The 13366-nt window shown below is 37.4% G+C and overlaps 1 protein-coding gene across 1 annotated transcript in view; it reads right to left on the bottom strand.

Moving 5' to 3' along the window:
• Positions 1-13366, bottom strand: part of MGAT4A (mannosyl (alpha-1,3-)-glycoprotein beta-1,4-N-acetylglucosaminyltransferase, isozyme A) — a 125920-nt gene that overhangs the window by 57432 nt on the left and 55122 nt on the right. The window contains 1 exon segment of the mRNA XM_006870752.1: positions 9663-9796. Within this exon segment, the coding sequence (XP_006870814.1) occupies positions 9663-9796 (134 nt within the window).

Genomic DNA, 13366 nt, shown 5'->3' with positions numbered 1-13366 from the left:
CGGAGCGGCTGGTAGTTTCGAACTGCTGACCTTAAGGTTCACAGCCCGATTCGTAACCACTACGCTATAGAAATATATAATTTAAAATCAAGACTAGAAACAACAACTAAAAAGACAGAAAATCTCAGGGATCTAGAAGAGAAACAACACTGTCAACCAACTTGACATTAAGAGGTATCTGTAGAACAATGCACTCAACACTAGCAGAATCCACACAATCTTTGCAGGCAGACATGTAACATTCTGCAGGATCCTAAAACAGCAATCCTGGTGGGATGCTGTAGGATCAGCACCGGACTGGCAGTTCAAACCACCAACAGCTCTTCAAAGACCCTATTCAGAGTTGCTAGGAGTTGGAACAGACTCAACAGCATGCACTCAACAACAATGAGCCATAAAACAAGTGTTGGTAAACTTAAATGGATCGAAATTATACAAAATGTTTCGACTCCCAATAGAGTTAGAATCCATTAGAAATCAACTATAGAAGAACACATGGAAAATCCACAAAGAGTTATAAATTATGTAATATGCTTCTAAGTGTGCCAAGGGTCAAAGAAGAAATTACAAGAAATTTAAAAAGTACTTTGCTACAAATGAAAATAAAAATAGAACATACCAATTTTATGAGATGCAGCAAACGTGGCACACTGACGAAAATTTATAGCTTTAAATTCCTGTATTAGATAAGAAGAAAGAGCTCAAACCTAATAATTCACCTTAAAAATCTAGAGAAAAGAAGAACAAACCAAATCTAAAAGCAGAAGGAAGGAAATGACAAAGACTGGAGTAAGAAAGAACTTCATGACAGAAAACAGAAAACGATAGTAAAATCCAACAAAACCCAAAGTTGGTTCTTTGAAAAGACCAAAGAATAGTGACTGAATAGAAAAAAACCTACCTAAAATGCAAAGTTGTAGTACTTCCTCCTATGATCTTACAGGGAGTTTTTCCGATTTTACTTGCTGGCCAGCCAGCTAAAGTTAAAAAGAAACTAAAATAGTTCAAAATGTTTATCTTGGTGGAGCAGTAAAACAGGGAAGGGAAAAGAGAAAATAAGCAGTGAAAATGGGCTGAGGTCTGGAGACTACTGCTCAGCATAACAAACTTTGTAGAAATATTAGATTATGTACATGTATACCTCAGTTTTTTGTTTTTTTTTTTAGAAATGCAAAATATGTTTAAAGACAGCTGATGGTATGGGGGGGGAGGGGAGGAATCCTACGTAATGCTAGACTACATAGGATTGCTGCCCCCCCCCAATGCTATACTGCAAGGAGCTCTGGTAGCGTAATGGTTACGAATCGGGCTGCTAATCTCACAGTCAGCAGTTCAAAACTACCAGCTGTTCCGCGGGAGAAAGATGAGGCTTTCTGCTCCCGTAAAGATTGACAGCCTCGGAAACCCTGTACAGGGTCGCTATGAGTCAGAACCGACTCCACGGCAAATAACAACAACAACAATGCTATACTACACCGCTCGTCTGTCAAGTTTGTCGTACTGTGGTGGCTTGTGAGTTGCTGTGATTCTGGAAGCTATGCCATGGGTATTTTAAATACCAGCAGGGTCACCCACGGTGGACAGGTTTCAGATGAGCTTTTAGACAAAGACAGACTAGGAAAAAGAAGAGACAAACTACTCCTGCATATTTAGCCACTGAAAACCTAATGAATAGCAGTGGAACCCTGTCAGATATAGTGCCGGAAAATGAGCCACTCGGATTGGAAGGCACCGAAAATATGACTGGGGAAGAGCTGCCTCCTCAAAATAGAGTTGACCATGATGATGTGAATGGAGTAAAGCCCTCAGCACCTTTATCTGCTGATGGGGCACAACTCAAAATGAAGAGAAACAGCTGTAAACATTAATTGATAATCGGAACATGGAATGTACAAATATGAATCTAGGAAAATTGAAATTGTCAAAAATGAAATGGAATGCATAAACTTCGATACCCTCGGCATTAGGGACCTGAAATGGACTGGGATTGACCATGCTGAATCTGACAACCACATGGTTTAAACTACGTCGCGAATGACAAATTGAAGAGGAATGGTGTCACATTCATCATCAAAAAGAACATGCCAAGCTCTGTCAAGAAGTACAACACTGTTTGTGAAAGGATATATCCATACACCTAACAGGAAGACCAGTTAATACCACTATTACTCAAATTCATGCTCCAACCACTAAAGCCAGTTAATGGTGAAATTGAAGAATTCTACCAACTTCTTCAGTCTGAAACTGATCAAACATGTAATCAAGATGTATTGATGATTACTGGCAATTGGAATGTAAAGGTTGGAAAATATGGCCTTGGTGATAGAAATTATGCTGGAGTTCGTATAGTAACACATGGGCCTCACTATATGGAATACACAGGAATCGAATTGACTACAGATCTGTGGAAACAGACGGAGGGAAAGCTCCATATCATCAGCCAAAGCAAGGCCATGTGCAGACTGTGAGACAGACCATCAACTGCTCATGTGCAAATTCAGGCTGAAGCTGAAGAAAATTAAAACAAGCCCATGAGAGCCAAAATATGACCTTGACTCTATCCCACCAGAATCTAGACATCATCTGAAAAACAGATTTGATGCATTAGACACTAAAGACCAAAGACCAGAAGAGTTGTGGGAAATAGGAGAACTCTAAGAACTCCTAAGGTTCAGGAACTTAAAAATTAAGCTAGGCCTTTTGGAATATTTCTAGGTGAATTGTAGAAACAAGGTGGATAAATAAGATGATAGAAAAAAAACTCCACATTATTTAAAATTATCTTTCTAAATTTTCAGTAATTGTTTATGGTTATCCCCAACATCATCTGAATGTTATGGTTTAGGTAATCGTTTTACCTGAAACTCACCTCAGAAAAGGCATTTAGTGTAACAACTTTTGAGTCTTTGATCTTCTGCCATTATATTCATACTGAGGTCTGTTCTCTTTAGGTGGGCAGTGATACAACAACTGAGGTATTTCTAACAAAATACAACCTGTGTCAGCCAGGATCTTAGCTGTACCCAATAGATACTAACTATGCCTAAAAAGTCAGAAAAACAATTTAGACGATTGGTTAGAAGTCACAGAACCCTCTGGTAAACAGTGACAGCATGGTAGGAAGTTAGCAGCCTAAAATCACATCTCACAGTGTGTTGAGAGGGGTGCTTTAAAAACACCCTCCAAATGCCACTGCTTGGAAATCCCTCCGTTAGTCTTGGATGTCCCTGTACTACTGCCCTCATTATCCTAAAAAGTCACTGCTGCCACCACTTCTGAGTCCTGGTGTGGTTACTGTAAGAGAACACTGAAGTCAATGTTGTTTTGAACTGCAAGGTCACTGGTTCAAACTTACCAGTTGCTCCTCAGAAACCCTTTAGAGGGATGCTCTAAGTCCAAAACAACTCGATGGGTCACAACGCAAAATCACAGAAACAGCTGCAAACATCCATTAAAAATCAGCACATGGTATGTGCAAAACATGAATCTAGGAAAATGAAGGTTGTCAAAAATGAAATAGAAATTGGGTATTGATCTGAAGGAGTCCTGGTGTGGCACTGTAGGTAAGCACTTGACTACAAACCACAAGGTCCATGGTTTCAACTCACCAGCCACTTTATGGGAAAAAGATGAGGTTTTCTGATTCCAAAAAGATTTAGAGTCTCAGAAACCAGGGGTCGTTATGAGTTGGAACCAACTTGACAACACTTAATAACAATAGCAGCATGGAATATCAGTTAATAGCACTATTACTCAAATTTATATACCAATCCCTAAAGCCAGTGATAATGAAATTGAAGAATTCTACCAACTTCTTCAGTCTGAAATTGAGGAATTATACCAACTTCTTAGTCTAAAATTGATCAAACATGCAATTACAATGTATTGATAATTACTGGTGATTGGAATGCCAAGACTGGAAACAAAGAGGAAGGGTCTTGGAAAATAATGGCTTGATGGTAAAAATGATGCAGGAGATGCCATGATAGGATTTTCCAAGACCAATGACTTATTCATTGCAAATAACTTTTTTAAACAATATAAAAGGCAACTATACAAATGGATCTCACCAGATGTAATACACAGGAACCAAATTTATTACAACTGTGGGAAAAGGAGAAGACTGTAGAAAAGCTCAGTATGATCAGCCAAAACAAAGCCAAGGGCCAACTGTGAACAGACCCATCAATCACTCATATGAAAATTCAAGAAGAAGCTGAAGAAAATTAAAACATGTCCACAATGGTCAAAATATGGCTTTGAACATATTACACCTGAATTTAGAGACTATCTCAAGAGCAGATTTGATGCATTAGACATTTACGACCAAAGACCAGAAGAGTCGTGGGATGACATCAAGATCAATCTACTGGAAGAAAGCAAAGGTCCTTAAAAAGACAGGAATGAAAGAAAAGACCAAAATAGATATCAAAAGAGACTGAAATTTGCTCTCCAGCATAGAGACGCTAAAGCGAATGGAAGAAACAAGGAAGTCAAAGAGGTGAATAGAAAATTTCAAAGGACAGCTCAGGAAGGCAAAGTATTATAATGAAATGTAAAAAGGCTGGAGTTAGAAAACCAAAAGGGAAGAACACACTTAGTGTTTCTCAAGCTGAAAAAAATTGAAGAAAAATTTCAAGCCTTGACTTGCAATACTTGAAGGACTCAATTGGCAAAACTTTGAATGATGCAGAAAGCATCAAAAAGAAAATGGAAGGAATATACAACATCACTGCACCAAAAAGAAATGGTGAATGCTCAATCATTCCAAGAGGTGCCATATGATCAAGAATTGATGATACCGAAGGAAGAAGTCCAAGTTTCACTGAGGCATTGGTGAAAAACAAGGCTCCAGGAATTGATGGAATATAAACTGAAATCTTTCAACAAACTGATGAAGCACGGGAGGCACTCACTCATCTAACGCCAAAAAATTTGGAAGATAGATACCTGGTCAACCAATTGGAAGAGATACTTCTTTGTGCACATTCCAAACCTAATAGATTGTGGAATGTATCAAACAATATCATTAATATCACATGCAAGTAAAATTTTTCTGAGGATAATTCACAATTGGCTGCAACAGTCCATCAACAGAGAACTGCCAGAAATTTAAGTCAGATTCAGATGAGGACCTGGAACTAGGGATATCATTTGCTGACATTAGATGGATATTGGCTGAAAACAGAGAATACCAGAAAGATGTTTACTTGTGCTTTATTGACTATGCAAAGGTTTTCCACTGTATGGATCATGTCAAGCTATGGATACCATTGTGAAGAATTCCAGAACACTGAATTGTGCTGATGAGTGGTTTAAAATTAGGAAAGTTGTGTGCCAGGGTTGTATTCTTTCACCATACTTAATTCAATCTGTATGTTGTGCAAATAATCCTGGAAAGTGCATTATATGATATAGAATGTGACATCAGGATTTGAGGAAAATTCATTAACAATGATACTACCTTGCATACTGAAAGCAAAGAGGATTTAAAATATCTGCTGATGAAGATAAAAGACTACAGCCTCCAGTATGTATTGAACAAAAATCCTCACAACAAAACCAGTAAATAACATCATGTTAAGTAAAAAAAGAAAGATATTATTTTGTTTGGATCCACAATAAACACTCATGGAAGTAGCAGTCAAGAAATCAAAGATGTAGGATCTGCTGCACAAGACCTCTTTAAATGTTCAACAACAAAGATAGCAGTTTGAGGACAAAGGGGCAGCTGACCCAAGCCATGGTATTTTCAATAGCCTCATATGCACATATGGAGTTCTGGTGTGGCACTGTAGGATAAGCAGTGGATGGCAAAGTCTGAACTGCAAGGTCGGCTGTTCCAACTCACCAGTCACTCCTCAGAAACCCTATACAGGGTCGCTATGAGATGGAACCGACTCAAAGGCACATAACAACAACAATGTGTGCATGTGGAAGTTGCACAGTGAATAAAGAAGGCCATAGAAGAACTGATGCATTTGAGCATGTAGGAAGAATAATGAACATACCATGGACTTCCAGAAGAACAAACAAATCTGTTGTTAGAAGAAGTACAGCCAGAATGTTCCTTAGAAGTGAGGATGGCATGACTTCATCTCTTACACTTTTGGACAGGGTATCAGGAGAGACCAGGTCCCTGGAGAAGGATAGCATGCTTGATAAAGTAGAGGATTAGTGGGGAAAAAGGAAGACTCCAATTAGATGGACTGACCTAGTGGTGTCAGCAATGAACTCAAGTGTAACAACAACTGTGAGGAAGACCCAGGCCCGGGTGCTGTTTCAGTCTGCTGTGTACAGTGTTGGAACCAACTAGATAGCACCTAACAACAACAAAGTGGTCACATGATTGCTATGGCAAGGAGGTCTTGAGTCTATATGCACACCAACCTCTGTCTATAGACTAGATACTTCTTTTCAAATATATGAGGATTTTTTTTCTTTTAGTGTTTTAAGACTTTTCTGACTAAAGGGTAATACATGTTTGTAAGAAATTTTAATTTTAAACAAAAGATGTAGGATAAGCACTGAACTACTAACCACACGGTCAGTAGTTCAAACCCAACAACCACATCTCTAAAACCCTATTCAGGGTCACTATGAATTGGAAGCAACTCGACAGCACTTAACAACAACATGCAGTAGAAAATGACATCTAATAATCCCAACTCTCAGGATAGCTGCTCTTAAAACATTTCGCTCTAAATTTTTTTAATGTAATGTATGTTCTAGCAGATCAATTTTCAGAAGCAGAATGCTTGGTCACAGGGTATACATAGTAATTTTATTAGCTATTGCTTTCGAAAATGGCTGTTTATCAGTTTATGCTGTCGTTAAGTACAGTGAATTTGGCTGTGACTCAGAATGAACTTATGAATATAACAGCACAAAAGGTTTCCCAATTCCATGACACTAACTTACACTGGTTTACATTATTGACAGATTTAATTATTTAAAATGTAAGACTTCAAGAAACATAACCCAAAATCAATACCAAAGAGAAACTGAAAAAAAGTCAAAGAATTAATACCTCTCGTATATGAAAATTTCTTACAAATCAACAATCACAAGTGAAGATAATGCAAAGGTTATAAAAATAATCAGAAATACAAACTTTCAATACACATATAAACCAACATTAAATTCAACTCAGCAAAGAAATCCACATCAAATAAAAACAACGCATTATTTTTACCTATAGAATTAGCAAAACGTTTTGAAGACTAATACTACTTACCTGGCTGATCATGGAGACAGGGAAATAAGTAGTTTCTTAGACAACTGTCATTGTTGTTATGTGCCGTGGAGTTGATTCTGACTCATAGCGACCCTGCACAGGGTTTCTGAGACTGTAAACGGGTTTACGGGAGCAGAAAGCCTCATCTATCTCTCGTGGAACAGCTGGTTGTTTCGAACAGCTGACTGTGAGATTAGCAGCCTAATTCGTAATCACTATGCTACCAAGTGGGTAAATCGGTTTGACTTTTGTAGAGCATTGTAGCCATGTATCAAAATTTTAACATATATAGTCTCGGTATATATTAATTCTAAGTAGCCTCTGGTGGTATAGTAGTTATGAGTTGGGCTGCTAACCTCAAGGTCAGTAGTTCAACACTACCAGCTGTTCCGCAGGATAAAGATGAGGCTTTCTGCTCCCATAAAAATTTATAGTCTCGGAAACCCTATACAGGCTCACTAGGAGTTGGAATTGACTCTATGGCACACAACTACCATCACCGTATATCAATTCTACAGTTAGGGATTCGTATTAAGTCAGTAACTATAAAAGTGCACAAAATTTATTTATAGGAAATACTCAATGCAGTGTTGCCAATAATAGGGAAAAAATGGAAAACCTTGAAATGTTTATCAATTAGCAATTAAATAAATGTTAAAATCATTCAATGGAATGTCCTGTAGTCATAAAAGATGGTGCTGGTGTGATGCTGTAGGGTTAAGTACTGGACTGCTAACTGCAAGGTCAGTGGTTTGAACCCACCAGCTACCCCTTGGAAACCCTATACAGGGTTGCTGTGAGTTGGAACCATTTTGATGGTACTTATCAGCAAAAAGAATTCTATTTATTGTTTTAGCATGAAAAAAATGTATAAGACATTAAAAAACACATAGAATGACCCCATTTATATAAGAGAGGGCTTCAAAAAGTTCATGGAAAAATGGAACTAAAAGATAATGGGATTTTTTCCATCAGCTTTCTGACGTCCCCTTGTATATGTATATACCAAAACCCACTGCCACCCAGCTGATGTCATCTCACAACAACCTTAAACCATAGGAAAAATTCTATAAGATCCACTCATATTTCAAATATTAGTAGTATCTCTGTGTGGTAGAATCATGGGTAATTTTTCAATCTATGTATATTTCTGTAATTGTTTTATGCCATATGTGTATGTTCACTTTTCTTTTTAGGAAAACATTAAGACTATTTTCATCTAAAAAGTCAGGAATCAGTTGGCCAGAACCAGGTGAGTCCTACATCCATTCCAATTCTAACAGTCAATATAATAATTAATCAAATATTCATGCTAGGGAAGCTACTTCTCACACTGTTAAGAAAAGCATACTCAAGAATGATTATCTCCCAAGATCTTCTGAGAAGATTAAAACAAAACAATATAATATTCCTCATTCACATGACTTTCGGGCTCTTTTAATAACAGTGATGATTGAAGCTTAGGAGGAAAGAAAAGGGAAAATAAAAAGAAGATAAACCTCTGGCTCGGGCTAAACCTTTTTCAGGTTTCAAGACTACTCAAGAACATCAATGAAAAATCTCTAAATTTACACCCAAGAGCTAGAAACAGATTCACTGTCCTCAAAGATCTATGTAAGCGTTTATACAGGCAGTTTCCGTGTTATGAGCATCTGACTTAGGGACAACTCTTGCTTGCCCTTCAAGCAGGGCTTCAGACCAATTCCAACTAGTTTTATCTTGGCCAATGAAGTGAAACAGAACAGACCTGAATTTTTACAATTTTTCCTAGTAGCCAGAATGGGAAAAATTATGGATTGCCACCCCGGAACAGGAGACTCTGAAAAGGCACAGTAAAACTGGATAGTTGGCAAGGCCGCGCAGAGTCGCACACATTCAAATTGGTGTATTTGGCAGTGATGTGAGTGGGATGCCACCATCGTTGAGCCGGACAGCTCTACTTCAGCTCAAAATCCATTTTAAGTTCATGTAAAGTTTCCTTCCTCTGTGAAACAGAGGAACCAACCCCTCCAGCCAACCAATTCTTCCTCACAGTCACCTTCACTTACTGCATGTGCAGCTTTTAAATCATTGAAAAAGTTTGAGTATTTGCTTGCATAAAGCAAGGCTTAATAAGAACTGAATATACCAGTTCGATTGACCTCCAAATCCTTAAAGACACAGTTAGGAACAGATTTCATTTGTAACCTGGGGACTGCCTGTCATATCATTCTATTGAAAACAAACATTACTATTTCTGGATTGTAACTGTAAAAGAGAAGCTAAGGGACATGTAGCAAGTTAGACTTGTATGAAACTATCAGGTTACTTAACCTTTACTCATTACATTTAAAAAAAAGTTTATTAAGAGCATATTCAAATATTCAATTATGGTTTCAACACTTAAGAGACTGCATGTGGAATAAAATAACAATGAAATAATTACCTCTCCTATGAAGACTACTATAACACAGTCCAACTTCTCTTCAGGATACAGATTATCAATAAGGGAATGAAGAGTTTCTATGAGGTAAGACTTAACTTCTCTCTTCACCGTGGGGATTCCCATCACTATTGAAACTGAAACAAAATAATGGTAGTAATTACATAGTAAGATTTTATAAACACAACTTATAAAAACACAATTATTTCAAAAGTATTACCCACCCACTGCCATCAAGTCAATTTTGACTCATCGTGGCCCTATAGGACAGAGTGCAATCATTCCATTGGGTTTCTGAAGCTGAAAGTCTTTACAGAGGCCTACCGCCACATCTTGTTTCCATGAAGCATTAGAATTGTCAACCTTTTGCTTAGCAATACAATGATAAGGCCATTGTGCCACCAGAGCTCCTCCTCAAGAGCATTATACCTACTCAGTCTGACACAAATAAGTGAGGGAACAAAAATGAATGGCTTCCATCCTGCCCTCAGTATCTGCCATGGAATACACTGAGATGGACTAACACTTTTAATGTGTTCCTGCCCAAATGGAAATAATCTAAATTGAACCATAAGCAAACATTTGACAAATCCAAATTGGGGGGACTATACCACAAAACAGTTGGTCTGTACTGTTCTAAGTGTCCTGCTCATGAGAGCCAGATAAAGAATGAGGAACTGTTGCATACTTTTGGAAACTAAAGATACGTGACAAATAAGTGACATATGAGATCCTGGATTCGATGCTGCAGCAAGAAGAGAACAATGATACAAATAACACAACTGGAATAAGATGCAAGGTTAGTTAACAGTATAGCACCAATGTTGGTGTCCTGGTTTTAATCAAGGTGGTACTACAGTTATGCAATATGTTTACATTTAAGAAAATCGATTAAGGGCAGACAGCAACTATTTGTACCATCTGTGCAACTTATTTTTAGTCTAAAGCTATCGTCAGTTCTACTACACTGGCTGTTTTGAAAACAAAATTTATTCCAACATGATTAACATTATTAGGAAACAATTTGAGCACAATGTGAATTTCATACTTACTAGGTGAAAGCAGAAAATTGGACCCAGCTGAACTGAGTTCAGAAAATTGAACTGAGCCACATAAAAAAAAAAATACAGAAAATGCACACACCTCAACACCTTACCAGTTCACCACAAGCAACATGCCCATCCACATCTGGTGCGACAGCTCCCCATCAGATAACACCATGCACAATTTCACAGTAACTTGCCGGCTACAACCCTGCTAACACTTACTTCCACACACAGAGTTTAGGTCTTTTTCAAAGTACAGTACCATATTTATTACAGTATTTATGCCTTTAAGATTTTAATGCATACGTGCTTATCTTTTTTTCTGTAACTGGAAAAGTTGAGTTTTGTACTGCTAACCTCATTTTGTTGCACAATTTTGTATAGTTTTCAGGAATGCATATGGTACATTATAACAAAGCTGCTTATGCATTTCTTAATGTATTTTGTTATTGCTGTTGAGAAACTATACAGCAAAGCACAGCTGAACAGCAATTCACACATTTCTATGCATATAATTCAGTGACAATTATTCCATTCTTTCAGTTGTACAACCCTTCTTCCCACCATCCCTTTCTGAATTGTTACTGCCTGATTACCTTAAGTTATTGACCCCAAGGCTCCTATTGAAGCTTTTGAGTTGCTGTTGTGACTTCCATCCCTTATAGTTAGTTTATATGTGTGAAGTTTTTATTGTGAATTAAGTGACAGTTTACAGGGAACATCAGTTTTACATTCATCATTGCATTGTAATGATTACAATCCCCTCCATGCATCATCATTCAACAGTATTTGCTTCTATTTCCTCTGTTTGTTTTTTTGGTGGGGGAGGGGGATGTACACAAAAACACTCAGGAATATATAATCATTTAAACAACCAAAGGACACATTCTGTAAGACTGCCTCCTGGCCACCAGCACACAAGCCTTCTCTTTCCTCAGCTGCTCTCTCTCTCTCTCTCCATGTCCTTATCTCTGTCTCCATCTCTGGTGTGGCTACTTCTCTGGATAGGGTCTCATATTCTGCTCATGTTCTTCTCCCTTGATGGTCCTAGGGTTCTCTGTTCCTACTGTAAGATTAACTACTCCCCTCTTTTTGTTACAAAACATCTACCTTTACAGTTGTGACAGTTGCAATTAGTCATGATAACAATAACTCACTATTCAATCATAAGAATCTTATCCCCATCTCTTTTCACCAGACCTGTCTAGACAAGATGAAAAACTATTCAGTGGGGATTCTACCTTGCCCCATACACTCAAACTAAACTCCCTCCTGAAAACTTGTAAGCCAGTCACTTTGTGCCCTTATAGCTAAGTTTTAAAAAGCCTAATGCTCAAGGCAGATTCTTTTTTTAAACTAATTAAGCTGAATTATTGTTTGGTTTTAAACAAGACTTCGTGGAATATTTTTTGGCTTAAGGTTTAAAGACAAACTCAAGGTAATAGTTACAGGGGTTTCATTGAGACTCCACGGCTCCAGGAAATTTGGATTTCCTAAGAATCTGAAATTCTACTCTGCCTGCATTTTCCTTTTTTTAAAAAGCTTTTGTTGTGAATTAAGTGATAGTTTCCAGAACAGAACATCTGTTTTGCACTCAACCAATCTGTTGCTCCAGGTGAATAGACAACAACTCTTGTGTCTTGGAGGTCAGTCATTTGTAAGTTTTAAAATTCCCCATGCATGATGCATAGAACAAAACACTAAACATATTAAAATAGGCCAATTAACTGGATGTCCCATGAAACCATGACCCTAAACCTCCAAACCAGGAAACCAAATCCCATGAGGTTTGGTTGTAGCCTCAGCAACTAACTTTTTATTGGTCCTTGCTGAAAATACACCACACAACTTTTGTCAATTCAACTTTTCACGGTATATGTATTTCAAAGTATACTCTAAACAGTAGTCTCTTAAAAATGTGTCTTAGTAGTCTAAGTGTTGTATAACACTACCAAAGTATTTTTCAAATGTTTCATAAAACATAGTGATGCTATAAAATACTTAGAATTCTAAAACTACAATGAAGTTTAAGGATCATGGATTAATTAGTCTACCACATCATTCAAAGGATAAGAATGCTAAGGTACAAAGGGTTTAAGTGATTTATCCAATAACATGCCCCATTCCTCTCTTCCATTTTAGGGATGAAGAGATTTTCAAGGACTCAAAAAGTGATCTAGTATGCATCAAAAAATATTACATCATGACCAAGTGGGATTCATATCAGGGATGCAAGGATGGTTTAATATTAGAAAAACAATCAATGTAATCCACCATATAAATAAAAGGAAAAGAACCACATGAATACATCCATTGATGCAGAAAAGGAACTTGACAAAATCCAACATGTATTCCTGATAAAAACACTCAACAAAGTAGGAATTGAAAATTCTTCAACCTAATTAAGAGCATATATACAAAACCAACAGTCAACATCACTCTCAATGGAGAGAAACTAACTGAAAGCCTTCCCTTTGAGAACAGGAACCAAACAAGGATGCCCTTTTATTACCACTCGTACTCAGTATTGTGTTGGAAGACTTAGCCAGAACTATAAGGCAAGATAGGGAAATTTAAGGCACCCAAATTGGAAAAGAAGAAATAACTCTCTATTTGCAGATCCTATACATATAAGACCCTAAAGACTCAGCAAAAAAAAAA

Source organism: Chrysochloris asiatica, unplaced genomic scaffold, assembly GCF_000296735.1.
Source record: "Chrysochloris asiatica unplaced genomic scaffold, ChrAsi1.0 scaffold00150, whole genome shotgun sequence".
Lineage (NCBI taxonomy): Eukaryota > Metazoa > Chordata > Mammalia > Afrosoricida > Chrysochloridae > Chrysochloris > Chrysochloris asiatica.
Note: the sequence above shows the minus strand (reverse complement) of the source record. Positions and strands in the feature narration are given on the sequence as shown.